An 18,352-nucleotide genomic window follows, 5' to 3' on the forward strand; every position below is an offset into this window, starting at 1 on the left:
ATATACATCTGTATATATCCATCTATTTGTATATATACACATATATGTACCTATATATAGACAATAAAAAGTATATATGGATTCTAAAATGTATATACAAATATATACATATACACATAATATACACACATACTTTTTTGTGTGCCAGTTTTGGGGCTTGGACCACTTTGAGTTATATTTAGGTTTTTTGGTTGTTAATTGGAGTTAAGAGTCTCATGGACTTTGCTCTCTGCCCTGGCTTCAAACCTTGATCCTCCTTTCTCAGCCTCCTGAATAGCTAGGATTACAGGCATGAGCCACAGGTACCCAGCAATACCCATACATATATTTTAAGTACCACACTATTTTAATCATTCAAAAGGAAAAAAATCAGAAAGGCTTTTAACTCTCAAAGATTCTCAGGTACTTTACTAAATGGATTCTGTATTTACTGGGGACCATTCTAAAATAAGTTGGATTAATATCATATAATTCTTGTGAATATTTAAACAAAATCATACTTTTCTAACAAAGTATCATATCAATGAACAAAATGAGAACATTCTGACTGTTTGAAGAGACTTTTACAATAAAATTGTGTATTTAGTATTGATACAGCTGGAACTTTCTTTTCAGTGTGGGTTGTTGAGAATGGGGAAAATTGGAGATTATCCTTAAGAAAAGAGAGTACTTCCTGGAAGTGTCTTGCCCATCCCCTGGTGAAGCAGAATTCATTTATTCCCAGGAAAGATACAGGTGTGCTGTGCATTCTTTTGTTGTACTCATTGATGTTTGTGATGCTGGGATAGCAGTGGCAGAGCAGTGGCAAGTAAAGATGCCATGGAAGTCCTGAGGGGAACATTGGTGTCTGTGAAAGGGTTTTTGAAATTTGTGTTTTCTTGCAGAGTTTGAATTTCAGATGATACTATCTAATAGGTAGATTTCACAAACTCATTTAGGTAATGCCTTTAGTGAAGAATCCTAATAGTGTTCATTCCTTCACAACCATTTCAATTAAAGTGCACAAGTAATTTATGTGTATGACTTAGATACGCATCTGTTTTTATTTTTTCTGTTAAAGACACAGTTAATATTTTTCTGCTCAAGCAAACAAGTTTTTCAGTTCATTCTTAAAAGGCAATACCATTCATTTCCTTTCATTTTTGTTTCTTTGTTATTTTAAAAAATGTATATGCAGTAAATATTAGAGTGCAAATGGTCTGTTTGTTGGAATGCCACAAGGAAGGCATCCTGTGCTTTCTCGTTGGCTGGCAACACTTGCTCCATTGTTCTATAGTACAGGAAGTGCCAGATGGTGTGGAGGGCAGACATCACTCCCGACACGAGGCTGTTCTGTGTGCCACTGCCTCCACGCACTCATCTGCAGGTGCAGGCCGGGCACCATGTTCACCTCAGACTGACTATTGCAGGTGAGGCACTTAGCTCAAAATATTTCCAGTCTCTTTGGGAAGTGGTCTATAAGTAATTACTAAGTATTAGCTGGGCTTGTGTTGGTTAGCACTAGGTTTGTAGATGCAGGTGCCTGGTTACCATGTGACACAGTTGCCCTAAGCAGGAGACTGTGGCTTATTACTATGACAACCTGAAGGAACAAGGTGAGGGGGAATGAGTGGTCCTCCATAGGGACCACTACTGGAGGCTTCTGTCAGCATTGCTTAGTGGTCACTGGTATCTATCACTTATAAAATTGGATCTAGATAATTCAGAGCAATTTGATCAATCTAAGTGATATGTTTCTATGTGCCACCAGTATAAGAAGTTCTAAAACAGAAGTGTACATACATATATACATAGTACATGGCTAGAGAGCAGATATTTAGAATTTTACATGCATTAATTTAAAATGTATACTCATATATTTAAACTTTGTATGTTTCCTCTTTTATAAGAGCTTTTCAGCTTTTCTGGTTTTCTGGTGGTTATTGGAAATAGGAGTCTCATGGGCTTTACTGCTAAAGCTGGCTTTAACCACCTTCCTCAGATCTCAGCCCCCTGAGTAGCTAGGATTACAGGTGTGAGCCACTGGTGCCCTGAAATCTGTAATATTCTTATCTCCACTTCGTGAAGAAGTGGAGCTGTGGACAAAGTAGTAGAGCACCAACCTTGAATATAAGCTCTGGGATGTTGCCCAGGCCTTGAGTTCAAATCCCAGGAAGGGCATAAGATTTTTTTAAAAAGACAGAGAAAGACCAGACAACCAGGGACAGTGTCTCCTACTTATTATCCTAACTGATCAGGAGACTGAGATAGCATCTAGTTTTAAATTCATTGTGGGTCCTGCTTTGTCCCACTATGGACCCAGCATTAGGCTCTCTCCAGATTTGTATTCTCCACAGTGTCCTCTCTGCTAAATACCTGACCCTGGCTATGAGCTACTACAGTCACCAGAACCCACACAGGGCCAAGCCCCAGGCCCTACTCAGCCTCCCCATGACCCAGGATCTTTTCTCTCCCCATCAAGACCCTTCCTCTGGTCTGGGTACCTCATCCCAACCACATAGTCATGAATAGGAGGTGGTTTAAGTTGGATTTTCTATCTCTAGCAGGAGTGATGTTTTCAGTTCGCTGATCTCTTTCAGGGACATTCTGAGGTCCATTGGTCTTGAGCGGTCCATGGTGAGGCTGAAGAGCAACACCGAGGCCTTCAGTCATGGATCCTTGGACTCAGTGCTTTAACTGTAACGTTAGCAGGCAGCATCAGCTACCTGTTTACTCTCCTCACACAGAGGGTAGAAACTGGACAACAAAACACTTTATACACTGGCTGAGGTATGTTCGGTAATATAAGCGCCTACCTAAGCATGTGTGAGGCCCTGAGTGTCATCCTGACCATCACTAGCAGCTCCACACTGGAACGATGCAAGAGGGAACTTCCTGTAACCCTGATTGCTTTTCTACAGTGCAGGACTCAGCTACATCTCATTCAAGGCCTTGCTGGACTCCTCAGAGACCTGGCTTGGCCATGCTGTGCAGATTCACCTCCACCTCCCCAGCTCTGTCCCCAGCATGTTATTCACTCACCTCTCCAGCCTCCCTCCTTCCACAAATGCTTCCATTTGTTTTGTCTGTTTATATTTTTACTTCAGACCAATGTATGTGTTCCCTGTGAGTGAAACCCCACGTAATTCTTTCTCCCACCTGAGAACTTTGACTATTGCCTGGGTCCCATCAAGATTTCCTAATGTAGCCAGGCTCTGGTGGCTCACACCTGTAATCCTAGCTACTCAGGAGGCTGAGATCTGAGCATCGCGGTTCAAAGCCAGCTTGGGCAGGAGAGAACGTGAGATTCCTATCTCCAATAAACCACCAGAAAACCAGAAGTAGTGCTGTGGCTCAAGTGGTAGAGTGCTAGCCTTGAGCTGAAGAGCTGAGGGACAGTGCCCAGGCCCAGAGTTCAAGCCCCTAGACTGACAAAAAAAAAAAAAAAAAGATTCCCAAACGTGTTTGGTTTATTGCATATCCTAGGAACTGAGGAATGAGTCTATCTAGCAGTACAGTCCATGGAGGGAGGCAACATACTGGATATAATCCAAACGCTGGGCTGTCTGTGGAGGAGGAAGTGCAAACAGTGTAGCACCATGAGATATTCCCACGAAATGGGCATGGCACAGTGAGAACTAAATTACAGAACATCTTACTAGACACTATAGGCAACGCTAAGGCTGCAACTTTGATCTCAGTACCAGATTCTCAGCTGCCCAGAAGGTAGACTCAAAGTGCAGGACGTTCTGATGTTGTGCTCAGGAACTCTTACCAGAGCACCAAGGGTATGACAGCTCCAGAGTAGACATGTGCAGCTTGGGAGAGATGCAGTATGTTGTGTTGTAGGTTGGTTCCCACTTCAAGTGTGAATATGAAGGAGCTGGAGAAGCAGGTGCTGAGAAGGCCCACAGCCTCACAGCCCAGTTCTCTCCTGAGTTTCAAAGCTAGCTAAATTGCATCGTTATGGTGGACCCCCAGCCCAGGCCCTCGCTGGAGTGTAGTCTACTTCACCCATGTTTAAAAACATTCTGGCCTTTCACCAGTAGAGACAGAGTCCTGAACTCCCACGCCTCATCATCTCTCTGCTAATGAACCACCTCAGTTATGACCCACAGGAAGTCCTAGATGTTTCACTGGCTCAGAGATACAGTGTTGCCCTGGACATATACCTGCTTATAGAATGGCAAAAGGAACAATGGTTGGGATGCAGCAGCCCCTTGAAGGCCCTGAATTTCTTTTTTTGGGGGGGGGTCTGGTCGTGGGGCCTGAACTCTGGGTCTGGGCACTGTCCCACAGCTAGGTCAAGACTAGCGCTCTACCACTTGAGCCACAATGCCACTTCCGGCTTTTTTCTTTTTGCTAATGTGGTGCTGAGGAATCGAACCCAGGGCCTCATGCATGCAAGGCAAGCACTATACCATGGAGCCACCTTCCCAGCCCCCTTGAATTTGTTAATGTCTTTCTGCCTAATCCTTACAGGATATTTGTCCTTGCATGTCCCATGTTCCCACAGCCAGAGCCAGTGTGGCTGCTCTTCACCCTTGCACCATCCTGGGGGAAGACCAGCAGGGTGGCACACAGCTGTGCACTCTGCCATATCCATCAATGGGCTGTCCACAAGGTCCTCCTCTGAGAACCCCCTCCCCACCAAGCCCAGTCCCAACTCCTGACACACTGGCTGTTTCCTGCACAATCAGCATGGTGGAGAAGACAAGACAGCTCACAAGGGTCCGAAGGACAGTATTTCACCTCTGGACTGTGTACTGAAACAGCCCAGATTCAGGGCAGAAGATCAGTGTGTGAAGATGTTGGAGCAGCCCTTGATCCTGACCACAGGGTAGAAACTTCTGGCCATTTCTTGGAAGTGGTCCCTGCCCATGTAGAGCAGTCCAGCACAGGCCAGGTACACAGTGTTCTACTCCCAGATGAATCCCACTCTCCCAGTAGTATGGAACCAAGCTCAGTGTACACACATCAAATGAGAACATCCAACGTCCAAATGTGGCAGATGAAGAGCCACCCATGGTTCAGCTGCTGAGGATCTCAAGCTGACAGTGGAGATGACACAGCAAATTCCAGCTGTGACAGCAGCTGAAGAGACAGCTCTTAGGCTGGCAAGGCCTGTGTCTCCCGAGATAGAGCCACTTCCAGCTGTGGCAGGAGTTGAGTCCAGCCACATCAGAGGACTTGCTCCCTCAGACAACGTCCTGACAACCCTAAGCGGGTTCAGAGAAGGTACTGCAAGTTGCTACATTACCAACAGTCTTTGAGGATTCTGGTGCTGCCTGCCACTAGAGAACCAAGTGAGAGTCATTAGAAGGAGGACAGCACAGACACTTGGAAAGCAAGGAGGTGGGACCTGAGCTGAGCTACTTCATTGTAACTGTGCTCTGCTTCATGTCCTTCCCCATTCCTAATCAAATTGTCTTTGCTCCCAGGGGCTGTAGGTGCATGGGGAGAGGAAAGTTAGGGTTGTTCCCAGGGACAGATTTCCAAAGAGGAGTCAACCTACTCCCATAGTTACAGCTAGTGTCCTGTTCAAATGAGTCCTTGACATTGCTTTTCCCCTATGTGGCTGCAGTTAAACTGGAGAGAGAGAGAGAATGATGAGGTTGTGGATGTGGATATGGTCCACTGTGGGCTCTCATCAGAACAGAGCCAAGCAGGAAGTCTACAGCTATGTCCTTCACAGGACCCGACCCTAGTGTCTGTCTATCACATACTTAGTTTGTTCAAATGGCTACAGAAAGAGGAAGTCCACCACTGCCTATACCCCTAGCATCCTTTGCAGAGGGTGTCTGAGCCTGCCTGGAGGTGCGCAGCCCCTACCCTTCTACCTGGAAGACGCGCCACAGAACTGTTCTTGCTTGACAGTGGATAGGCTTCCCAATACATTTTAGATTCTGAAAAACAAAAACTGATATTGAACATCCTAATACATGTTCCTAATAATAGTCATGTTCCACATGTCTTTTGTCTTGTGTCTTTCATATCTCAGCTCTTAATTTGCTAGGGTTGCACATGTAACCTATGAGTACCTGATTGTATTTTGTTTGGTGGGTGGTTTGTTTTTGGGGTTTTGTTGTGTTATGTTTTGTTCTTTTGTCAGTTATGGGTTTGAACTCTGGGCTTGGGTGCTGTCACAGCACTTCACTTCTAGTTTTCTAGTGGTTTATGGGACATAAGAGTCTCACTGACTGCCTAAGCTAGCCTTGAACTGTGGTCCTCTGATCTCAGCCTACTTAATAGGTAGGATTACAGGCATGAACCACCGGTGCCTGGCTTGGTGGTGTTGTTGTGGTGGTGGTTGTTTTGTTTTCTTTGTTTTTTGAGAGAATATTCTGTATGTATCCAGGGCTGGCTTCAAAATCTTGATCTCCCTTTGTCACCTCTAATTGCAGGGATTACCTCCAAGTCCCTACTTAACCCTTGTGGGTTAAGTACTTCTCAAAGATGAAATAGTTCCATTTCCCTGTGAGCATTCCCTCTATTATTAGAATCTTCTCTGGTGACTGAATTCCCCTCTGGGAAGAACATCTCTTTAATCTGAAAAGTTTTCAAGTCATCTTATGAAATTTAGGGGAAAGTGGGATGAAGGGTTGTAGGTGAAAATCAGACTAAAACATGCTTAATAAGCAAAAGGGAAGAGTCCTGTGAATGTGGGCCTTGCAGTGCTTGCCTTTAATCCTGGCTAACTCACAAGGGGAATGTGTGAGAATCAAGGTTAAAAGCCAGGCTGGGTAGAGAATTCTGTGACACTCTTCACTTAATCAACAGAAAAGCTGGATCTGGGGGTGTGGCTCATGTGAGAGCTCAAAGACCTGAGATGAAAACCTTGGTAGTGTCCACACACAAAAGCCATAAAAGCAACACAAAGAAAGAGTAAAAGACTACTAACTTTATTTTCACACACTACCCAGGGACTTCCTATGTATTCTGACCTTTTAGACATGAGGTGCTGATGAGAAGCAGCAGCCAGGGCAGAGTGGATGGTGTAAAGTGTATTCCTTGTGTTCATTCATTGTCTTCACATGCGAACATACGAACTCCTGGATACACATTTCTTAAGGCACCCAGGCAGGAACAGTGACTTCCCCCCATCTCAAATGCAGGAATTCAAGCTACAGCTCTGCCAGTTCCCACAGACTCATCAGTGGTCTGATGACCTGGCAGTTTGCTGGCTACCTAAGCATTTTTTAGAGGGGAACATGAGCAGTATTGGGGCTTGAACTCATAGCCTGGGTTTGTCTCAGGTATTTTTGCTGAAGTCTGGCCTTCTACCACTTGAACCCTACATCCCTATTGAACTCTTTATTGGTAAATTGGAGAAGAGTCTTCCAAATAATCCTGCATGGGATGGTTTCATAGACTAATCTTAGCCTCCTGAGTATGAAGTACATCAAGTAGGTTTCATTAGGTAGCCGATACAGAGAACACCAGGCACTATTCAGCCCAAGAAGTTTATTTACCCAACTGCTGCCCCCACCTTGCATGATGGAGAGGCAGAGCTCAAAAGGGAAGGGGTGACCCACCTCTGGGCCAGAACTTATCTAGGCCAGGGACAGGAAGAGGTGTAGCCAGGTGGGGAAAAAGTGTGGCCACACTGGCTGCAGATGTGACTTCAGGGTCTGGGACCCTCCTGAGGTCAGTTGGGAGGCATGTGACCAGAGGTGGCCCAGGATGTGGCCAGCAGGAGGGGAAGGTGACTGTTTCCAGGTGTGCCAGTTACCTAGAAAACAGATACTGGGTGGAAACTTAGCCAAGAGATGGGTAGGTGTCCCTGCTCAGACATTACACTGAAAATCTAGGATTATAGGCATTATCCACCAAGCACACTTATTTGTTAATTGTATTCAAGTTGGTATATAGAGTCACTGTATCTGTTGAACAGGAGGCTTGAAGGTAGCAGGTAAAATGACATTTTTGCCAGATGTCACCCCACTTTTAGAACACACTGAACATGTTTCTTTCCTGCTTTGAGATCACTAAGTAATCACTGTTTAAAACTGAAACATTAACAACCCAACTACAAATATGAACATGTGAGATGTCTTGAGAGAGGCTGTGTGTTTCCTAAAAGTTGGGAGGGATTATGAGAAAATGAATGGCAGGATAAGCTTACAAAGAAAGAAGGGGGAGAGGAAGAGAGGGAGCCACATAGAGGCATTGCAGACTGCATAACCAGTTTTATTGGATATCATTCACCAGCAGAACACTTTCTTCAGAAGACTCCTTCAGATATGTGTCTAGAAGGCCTCAGGTAGATAACAAAGGCGAAAATGTCAGTGTCCACCACTGTCTGACATGTCTTCACTTAGCTCTACAGAGGAGGTGGGTCTTCCTGGGATAACGAAGGGCATGGGAGCCCAAGACAATGAAGCACTCAGCTGAAGGAAGCCTGAGGAACGGGGAGAGCTGGATCATTCATCCTGATAGCCTTTCACAACCAACGAGTCAAGCTGCACATTGAGACTGGCAGCCAAGTCCTTGTTGGTTAGGGGCTGGCTCCGGACACTTTGCAGCATCTGATAGCCTTGAGAGGAAGAAGAAAAGTCAGAGCATTTAGGAGCACAAGAAGCCTATGGGAACACAAGGGAAGGAGGGGGAGGCAAGAGAAATCCCAGCACACCCCTCTAAGAGAACCCATTCATATCCCTCATTTCCTTTTTCTCCCTCGATGACTTGATTCATAATATGGTTGACTCTGGGGTCCTGCACTGCAGGGGACTGTGGGAACATCTGGATTCTCAGATTCCTGAGCAGTCCAAGTCTTCCTGATGCCATATAGGAGCACCAAGTTTGGCATCAAGGCCTCAACCTCAATTAGATCACAGACACTTACCTCGAGCTCGATAGTGAAAGTTCCTGTGCTCCAAAAGCCATATCATGCCCATCAGCCACTGCCTGGCCCTAGGTGGACCCACCACAGTGACTCGGGTGTGGCCTGTGACTGTAAACCAGGGCTCCAGCTGAATGAGGGTGTGGCTGTGCTCTTCTATGCAGTGGAGGTATCTGTCCTCCTGCCCTGGGAACAGAAAAGGAGAGAGGAAGAACAGGAAAACCACCAACAGAACTGGGAGTCAGGTGAACGTGAGGGTGGAGGCTTGGCACAGATCCCAGAGGAAACATGGGGAGAGACTGATGAATGTGAAGAGACAGGAGATGGCATAAGGGCCACCTACCGAATATTATCTGCTCCAGCTCCTCTGCCAGGTAAAAGACCAATGGGGCATTGAAATTTTCAGGCTTGATCCACCATTCTCCTATACCAAAAGAATTCATGTCCATGTTGTCTTCTCTCCTTGCTTTACTCAGCACAGAGCAAGTCCAAGAAGCTGATTGTAGAGATGAAGAAGTTCTGAAGCCCTGGGTTTTATATCCTCACTCAGCTAATCCAAGCTTCCCCACCCTGGTCCCACCCTAGAGAGGCTGAACTAGCCCTTAAAACTTTCAAAGATAATCCACACAATCACAGATGAATCCAAACCTGGATTCCTCCAGTCTAGATCCAAACCTTCATGATAAACTAGTTAGTTAACACAACCCATGTATCTGGTGCCTAGGAATGCAAGCTCGTTTTCACTCTGATGGAGTGAGCATTACTGAGGTTTGAGGGGTGCCTATGCTAGAACAAAAATGGCTTCAGAATGGGTCTTGTTGGTTTTTCTGTCCCAACCATGCAGGATATGGAACAAAGAGGATAGAGAATGAGGGATCTATTCATAAACTATCTCAAATTAATAAAAGTTAATAAGAGCAAATGGTTTGGGATGTGGAGCAGTCCTAGAGCTAGGGAAGTTCAAGCACTAACTGCATTCAATCCAGGATAGGATAGAATAGGATAGGGGAGAATTTGAGAGGAAAAGCAGAGGAGAAGTGGGAATGGAAGAAGACAAGACACAGCACAGGACAAGAAGGGAGGACAAGGAAGAGGATGGGAGAGGAGAAGGGAAAGGGGACATTGCTTCATTGAAGGCATCTGTTTCTTTACCTGAAGGTTTGTGCTTCAGGTCTCTTTCCATGGATGATATTTGTTTCTCTACCTCACTGTAGAAAGCTCAGTTCATGGTTTCCAAGTGGGGTCCTTTCAATCAAGGTCCAGTTAACTTTTCCTCTTCATTAGACATTGGGGAGAGGCTAATGTAGCAATTTTCAGGCTGTTGAAAGCTGAATTATTTATTTTAAATTCACAAACACCTTTTGATCTTCATAATGATAGTCACTGTAAGCCTATGCCCAACTTTGGTCCTCAGCTCCATCCAGACCTGAGCCCCTCCCTGCCATGGAGTTCCCAGGGTACAGCTGGCCTCTCCCTCTCTCTGCCCAGACCCAACTAACTCCATCTACCTCACTTCCTAACCTCCAGACCCTACTGTACCTAGATAGCAGGGGTGGCCATGTGCTCTCTCTTCGGGGCAAATATGTCTCCTCTATTAAACCTTGTAATGATCTTTCTCCTGTGCCTGCCTGCCTACCTATGGTCTCCTAGGATGGATGTGATGGATCCTTTTAGTCATCATTTCAATCTACATTGCTCATGAACTCTATGACCTTTTACAATGACACCTTTTTCTTTAAAAATAGAGTTATATGTACATTTCTTTCCTTTTGCTTTTGCTTCCTATCAGCTATTCCTTCATTCTCGTTCCCTCCATCCCATCTCCACCCTTGCATTGATTAGTCCACTGTCACCAATGTCCAGTGTCCCTTATGGGCCCTTCTGCTGTATTTTTCACCTGCTTTCCACTGATTCTGTGCTCGGCTCCTACCTTCCCTCAGATGTGCACATGTATACACCATAGATGAGGTAAAGAATACAGAGTCATCTAAAATGATTACACAAACTAAGAAGAGGTTCTTTGTTTTCTATGTTCGGGGTTCTTTTCAGTATGCATATTATTTTATATATAAATGGAGAGGTGCTTGGGTATTGCACTTGGGTGGATAGCTGAGTTTTGAAGAGTATTCTGAATTTACTTTTGGAATCCATATTTTCTCTCTCTGTTGATTCTAATTATTCACGGAAGACAGGGAAGAATTTAATAGCTTTTCTAAGGACAGTAAAAAATGTCAGTAATTCTTCAGTAACAGAGTGAAATATAGCCCACCTTGCTGAAATGGACTTTTGCACCTCAGCCAGGAAATCTTACCTACTTAGGAGCCCGAGACATGAAAGAACGCTCATCAAAACAGTGCTGTCAGAAAATTCAGGGAGTCTACCTCTCCAAAATAATCAGTAACAGCTGGGCTAGAGAAGTCATGTTTCAAGTGGTAGAGTGACAGCTGAGCAAGCAAGAAGAGCAAACCTGTATGTCTGAGTATAATTCATAGTGCTAGATAAAAAAGGAAGGGTGTTTCCAGACATGGGCTTGCATGCCTTTAATCCCTTTAATCCCTATTATAGGAGACAGAGGAAGGAAGATGGTGAGCTTGAAGCTAGTCTCAAATTCTGCCTCAAAACACGAAGGCTTGTATGCAGAATATTTTTTCGTTTTGTAAAAATGGGCCAAACTCTCTTTCTAGCTCTTTACCCTACTCAATGGCATTTAATGTTACTAATATTCCTTGCCTTATTTTGTTTCCATTTTCCAAAGTGGCTGTCCCATCTTGCATTCCCAGCACCAAGGAATGTGAGTTGCTAAAGCTTCATATCCTTGCTCATATTTAGTGTTCTCAGTTTGTTACCTTACTGTTGAGAATTTCTTAGGGATTTTCTACTTATTTATTTACTTGTTTGTTTGTAAAGGTGCTGTAGAGAGGGGTTATTGTTACATACATCCAATGCAGAGTACATTTCTTTTTGATCAGTGTCACCCATTTTCTAACTCTCGCCCAGTTTTTCCTTCCTGTGCACACCCATGAGTCCCCACCTATTTTCAATCGTGTTTTGTGAGTGTCACTGCTACATTTATTCCCCTTTTGGCCCTCCATTTCTGTGCTGACCATACTATCCTCTCCCATCCTCTCCCATTTTGTCCTGTCCTGTCCTGTCCTGTTGTCCTGTTCTGTGTTCTCTTCTCTCTTCTTTCTCCTCTATCTGATCATATCCTATCCTGGATTGAATGTGTCTGTGCTGAAGCTTCCCTACCTCTACTACTGTACCACATCCCCAAATGTTCTGACCATACTATCCAGCAATTGTACATGTAGGTATTTGTCTCCAGGACTCCAAAGTGTATATTTACATAAGCATTTACACATCAATATGTGTTGTAACTTTATTCTCAATTGTCAAAAGCTAAAAGAAAGCAAGGTATCAGTGAATGGATAAATAAACTATGATATATCCAGACAACTTGGTAATCTTTACCATTGAAATGAGCTGTCACACCTAAAAGAAATGGAAGAGTCTTAAATGCCTATTTATTCTTTTTTTTTTATTGTGAAAGTACTGTACAGAGGGGTTACAATTACTTGGGCAAGATAATGAGTACATTTCTTATCAAGCATTGTAGCCTCCTCCTTTGTTTTCCCTTTCCATCAGTTCCCATCCTCCCCCCACCCTCCCAACCAATCCTCCTCATTCCCCCACCAAAGTTTAAAGTTTGTTTTTGACATAATGACTTGTACATCTCATTGTTGCAATGGGTCCACCTGTATCCCTATTTAAACAATTTGTTTTTCCCCTGCCCCTCCACAAATTATACCAACATCAAATACAGTGAAAGCAGGCGTTATAACATGGGGGAGGGACATACAAAGCCACAAAGAAATCATCTTATAAATGTGTTAGAAACAATCACATGAAAGAAAAAAAACATTTGAATACATATCTTAGGGTTCATTTCCCTAACATCAACTTATCTGACCTTTTCTGCTTGACTCAGACATATACTAATTTTTGCAAATAATGGAAACCATGGGCCTATATTTCTTTGGGCTTGGCTTACTTCACTTAATAAAATTTTTTCCAAGCCTTTCCATTTACTAACAAATAGGGCAATTTCATTCTTTCTGATGGAGGCATATAATTCCATTGTGTATATATACCACATTTTCTTGATCCATTCATCTACTGAGGGCCATCTGGGTTGGTTCCATATCTTAGCTATAGTAAATAATGCTGCAATAAACATAGCCGTGCTGGTAGCTTTAGTGCAGTCTTGTTTGTGAATTAAATGCTTATTTGTATGTGAAAGAAAATCCACCTGAAGAGGGTCAGATCTGTATGTTTCCAACTATTTTATCCCTATGGATAATATTAAAAGATCAGGGCTGCCAAGATTTATGGTTAAGAAAGAGGAGTAGACACAATACAGAATTTGTAGGACAACAAAAATATCCAATCATTATGTCGTAATATTTGTCAAGACCCATATGATGCACAAAAGGTACAAAAGGAGGGGCTGAGAAGTTGGCTGAGTTTTAGAATGCTTGTCTTGCATCCATGAGGCCCTGGGTTTGATTCCTCAGCACCACATAAGCAGAAATAGCCACAAGTGGTGCTAAGGCTCAAGTGGTAGAGCACTAATTTCGACCTGAAGAACTGAGGGACAGTGCCCAGGCCTAGAGTTCAGGCCCTATGAAAGACAAAAAAAAAAAAAAAAAAAAAAAAGAAAAGAAAAGAAAAAGAATGTCATCAGTTATAACAGATGTTTCCCTGAGGCATTGATTAAAAATAGATGAGTTGAAGGGAGGGCAGGAGATATTTGGAAAATATCTTTTAGGGTTTCAGTAAAATAAAACTTTCACTGAAATAATAAAATCTTTCACTCTTGCCTCCCCGCCCCCTCTTTTTGTTGTTCATGGAGCTTGACCTCTGTGCCTGGGTGTTGTCCCTAAGCTCTTCAGCTCAAGACGAGTTCTCTACTACTTGAGCCACAGCACCACTTCCAATTTTCTCGTGGGTTTTTATTGGCGTTACATAAGAGTCTCATGGACTTTCCTGCTCCAGCTGGCTTTGAACAGCAATACTCAGATCTCAGCATCCAGAGAAGCTAGGATTACAGGCATGAGCCACTGGAGTGAGGTGTCTATTTCTCTTTTGAAAAGTGGGGGGGGGGGTAAAGACCATCATGAGTTGGTGTGTGGCTAGTGGTAGAACACTTGCCCCAGTCAAGTCTACCAGGAAATTATGTCTGAGGAATACTGGCACTTGCACAAACACTGTGTTGCCATTTTCTTTTATCAACCCATACTATAAATGACGGTTCTTATTTCCAGTGAGAAGTATAATTAATACCAGATGCTGGGGATGGGAATGTGGCTTAGTGGTTGAGTGCTTACCTAGCATGCATATAAGGCCCTGGTTTGATTCTCAGATGCTAGTGGCTAACACATCTAATACCTAAGTTCACTACTCAAGAGGCTGAGATCTGAGTCTGGGAAGACCAATCTGACCATAAATTGGCAGGGAAAAGGCTGGGAGTGGGTTAGAGATTCAATGGTAAAATGGCAGCCTTGAGGAAAAGAGTCAAGCAAGAGTTCAAGCTCCAGTGTGTCCACAAACAGGAAGGAAGGGAGAAAAGAAGGTGTGAGAGAGAAACCACCAGTTCAACTCCAGTACTAGCACAGATACACACAAAGGTACAATTAACATCCAATATTGTTTTCTCACTTTTTTAATTCTATTTTTTGGTAATTATAAGTGTAATGTATTTTGGTAATTATAAACATATTTGAGTTACAGAAATGATTGAGAATTTCAAGCAAACTCAAGTGTTCCTAAAATCTTTCCTGATAAGAAGAAAGGTGTCATTTTTACTAATGATGGTCAAACCAAACCAAAACACAGATAAAAGGACATTTTTCGAAGATGCATCTCCCTATGGGGGAGACAAATGGGAAGTTCTTGGTCTCAGTGAGGGAAGAATTCAGGAGCTGATCCACAGAGGACTTTGAACACAAGTTAACTTCTGGCAAATCTACATTTTAAATTACATTTTTATTGTCTTTTGGTATACAAAGGAATTTCCATTCGACAAATCTTTTCATAAGAACAATGCATTTTGATCAATGTCACCACTTTAATCATTCTCCCCTTTTCCTTCCAAACTATCCCCTCTTCTCAGTTTTCTTGGATATGCAATGAATATTAAGAGTGCATTATCCTCTCTCCTCTTCTCTTCATTTGATCGCCTCCTGCCCTTCAGCTCCCCAAGTACCAGTTTCCCAGTCTCCTCTTGTTTAACTGTGGGTTAGTTGCTCTTTTCCTTTTTTTTTTCTTCTGGATTTTTGAGTCTTGTGGACATCTTTCATAGGGAAGAGCTGAAAAGGATACAAAACCAGGAAAGATATGTATCATATATATGCATATAATCTTATTGTATAGTATACAAAGATAGGGTCCTCTGAGGGCAGATTGGGGGCAGCAGGCCCCCTAACAGAGAGCAGCCCTTGGCTCCACTCTCCAGACTCCTCCCCTTCCAGCTGTCAGGGTGAAGGACTGGTCTGGCACTGACAGCTCTTTCCAGGGCCAGGGTCTGAGGAATTACACCTTCTGAATTCTCCCCTGCAAATACCATCCTTCCATTAATACCTTTGTGTACACTTGGCATTTACTTCTACATGTCTCATCTCCACTAACCACAGAAAGTCCGGGAGTAGACAGTGCTAGCTGTGATATCTAAGTTGCTATTCACTCGCAGTATGGTCTCCTATTGTCTGGCCTCAATCTCTCCTGCTGTTGGAAATTTATTCTCTCCCCTGAGCCCCCTTTCCCTTGGAAAAGAAGGATATCCATGAGAACAAAATGTGAAATCAGAAAACAGAACAAAGTTACTGATAAAGGACAAACTCCTTGCTAAAGGAAAACTCCAGGCTAAGGCTGACCTGCAGTCAGCTCTAACCCCTTTACATCCTTGCTAAAAAGCAAAAGAATGTCTCTCCATCTTCTCTCAAGTTTACCAACCAAGCTGGCAGCTTTGCAGATTACCACAAACTTTGCTGAAGCCACTGACAACCTTGAGGCTTATTACCAGCTGAACTGAGATGCTGTGTTAGTCCGGAGCTTATAATGAAAATCATTTCGGCCTGGCACCAGTGGCTTATGCTGTAATCCTAGCTACTCAGGAGGCTGAGATCTGAGGATCACACTTCAAAGCCAGCCCAGGCAGGAAAGTCGGTATGACTTTTATCTCCAAAAAAAAAAAAAAAAAAAAAAACAAAAAAAAAAAAACACCAGAAAACCAGAAGTGGTGCTGTGGCTGAAGTGGTGGAGTTCTTGCCTTGAGCTGAAGAAGTGAGGGACAGCCCCCAGGCTCAGAGTTCTAAACCAACCACTGACCAAAATTTTTTTTAAAAATCATTACTGTAAAATAGACTATCCCCACCCAAGCTTGTATTTTGACTTCTATGAACCATGCATATGTTTTGACTTTTTGTAATCAAGTATCAATAATGTCAATAGCATTGATAGTATCAGTCATGCTGACCAAGGAAAGATTGTTTTGCCTGTGCTCCTGTGACTCAAAGCTATGTTTTATCTCTATGTATCTTTACTTGCTTGCTTTGGTAAACATCACCCACATGAAAACCCTCCTTATAAAACCCTCCAGGAAAAGCAAACAGGGCTGTTCTGCAGCTGTGCGAGCTGAGGGCAGATGCCATGTGGTTAAGTAAAAAGCTTCCAGCCAGATTGACTGAGTGCTGTCATATCTTACTGGGAAATTGGAGTACTGCATTTTAAATTGGAACACAACACTAACCTTAAACAAAATAGCTCAGTGACTAGAACCTGAGTTCAAGCTATAGAGCCACCAAAAGATAGATAAATATATAAATATAATCAAAGCACTTTCAAAATTAACAATTTAATTTCCACCTTCTGATTTCACATCTCAGGAGATATGGAAAAGTCAGTTCTACACTCAGCTATCTACATAACTGTGTTTTCTGCTGCAGGTGTCTGTGCGATTTATTTCATGAAATCATTTTGATGCCCCAAAAGCAATGTATAATTTAGGTGCTTAATTGATGTGGTAAAATAAAAAACCTGAAATTTCTTGAGAGGGGTTGTTTTTCCAGGGGTGTTGGAGGCATTACAGGAAGAATGAATGGGCTGTAAAAGCTTGTAAAACAACACAGGCATGAAAGATTACTGAGGCTTTCCTCAGCACATGCCCAGAATGCATGAGGGGGCCAATGGGTCCGCATGGGCAAACCTGTCAGTGTCTTCCAAGACTTTCTCATCATGGGCTGAGCAAGACTCACCTCCCATCTCAGCTTCCCAGGGGAGGTCAGCCTTTACAGCATATAGAATGAACAGAAATGAAATCAAAGACCAACAAGGAATTGAGCGTGGGTAACCAGAGGAAGATGAAAAGATAGATGCCACCTCGTGCTGACAGGTAAACACAGGTGCCAGGTTTCCAGCTGCATATGGAGACAACTGACTAAAGTACGATTTACTCAGGCATTGGCTCCAGACACTGCAGCCTTTGCAGGCCTGGTCAGAGGGAAGAACTGATCAAACAGAGCCTGCAAGTAAGCCAAGATGCCTATGGATCACTAGGGGATAAGGAGACACCCAGCCCATCCCTGCCGAGGGATTCACGTATATCTCCCCAATCCCGTCTTCCTGAGTAACTTCATGCCACAAAGTGCTCAGTTCTGGGTTCCCACCAACAGAGTGTGTCTTCAAAAATTTAACCAGTCTTCAAGAATACCAGGGCTGGCATGAAACCTTCAAACCCAATTCAGTCACAGACATCTACCTTGGCCTTGTCAGTAAGTGTCTTGGTGCTCCAAATACCAAACCCTGTGTATGCGCCACTGCCTGGCCCTGTGTGGACAAATGACAGCAATGGACAGGTGGAGTCTGGCCTGTGCCTATGAACTCTGGCTCCAGCTGAATGAGGGCATGGCTGTGCTCTTCCACGCAGTAGAGGTAGCTGTGCCTTTGGCTTTGGAACAAAAGAGAGAACAGCTAAGCCACCAGCATTAGGGGGTGTTGGAAGGGAAGAGGAGGTGCTGAAGATGGGGGCCTTTCCCAGACACGGAAGGAGGCACAAGGAGATTCTGGAAAGCATACTGAAGACAGGAGATAGGCTTGTGTTTGTCCCACAGCATTGTTTAGGAGACAGATGTTCAGTGCAGAAGCCAGAAAGGAGCCTGAGCCGAGGAGAGAGGTTCAAACCAGAGATTTAGCTATGTGCCATGATAACAAGGCCAGGAAACTGTGTGTATGCATGTATGTGTGCATCACAAGGCCATGTGTAAGAATGGCCATGTAAATGTGTGTATGCATGTGTGTACCACAAATTTATTATAGATATATATATATATTTGTGCATGTGTCTATACATAAGTGTGTATATCTGTTACATGCCTGGGTGTCCCTTGGGAGAATGCAGCTGCCCTGTCCCATCCTGAGACTGTGCGGGTCCCACTGGAAACCTCTGCAGTGGTGACCACCATTGCCACCACTGGG

The 18,352-nt window shown here is 43.7% G+C and overlaps 2 protein-coding genes across 3 annotated transcripts in view; one reads left to right on the top strand and one right to left on the bottom strand.

The window, feature by feature from the left end:
• Mrap2 (melanocortin 2 receptor accessory protein 2) overlaps nt 1–18,352 on the top strand; it is a 138,742-nt gene that overhangs the window by 87,336 nt on the left and 33,054 nt on the right. The gene's annotated exons all lie outside the window — the stretch shown is intronic.
• LOC138819014 (KH homology domain-containing protein 1-like) lies at nt 8,403–9,270 on the bottom strand. Its single transcript, XM_070010148.1, has 3 exons — nt 9,165–9,270; nt 8,825–9,007; nt 8,403–8,515 (listed from the first exon to the last, which is right to left on the bottom strand). The coding sequence occupies exons 1-3, from the start codon at nt 9,268–9,270 to the stop codon at nt 8,403–8,405; spliced, it is 402 nt and encodes a 133-aa protein (XP_069866249.1).

Source organism: Dipodomys merriami, unplaced genomic scaffold (genome assembly GCF_024711535.1).
Source record: "Dipodomys merriami isolate MVZ:Mamm:240054 unplaced genomic scaffold, mDipMer1.0.p SCAF_8, whole genome shotgun sequence".
NCBI lineage: Eukaryota > Metazoa > Chordata > Mammalia > Rodentia > Heteromyidae > Dipodomys > Dipodomys merriami.

Excerpts from the sequence above, each read along its gene's own strand:
- LOC138819014 (XM_070010148.1), bottom strand. The coding sequence starts at position 9,270 with ATGGACATGAATTCTTTTGGTATAGGAGAATGGTGGATCAAGCCTGAA. Across the intron at positions 9,008-9,164 it reads GCTGGAGCAGATAATATTCG|GGCAGGAGGACAGATACCTC; the intron begins GTAGGTGGCCCT and ends TTCTGTTCCCAG. Across the intron at positions 8,516-8,824 it reads CTTTCACTATCGAGCTCGAG|GCTATCAGATGCTGCAAAGT; the intron begins GTAAGTGTCTGT and ends CTTCCTCTCAAG.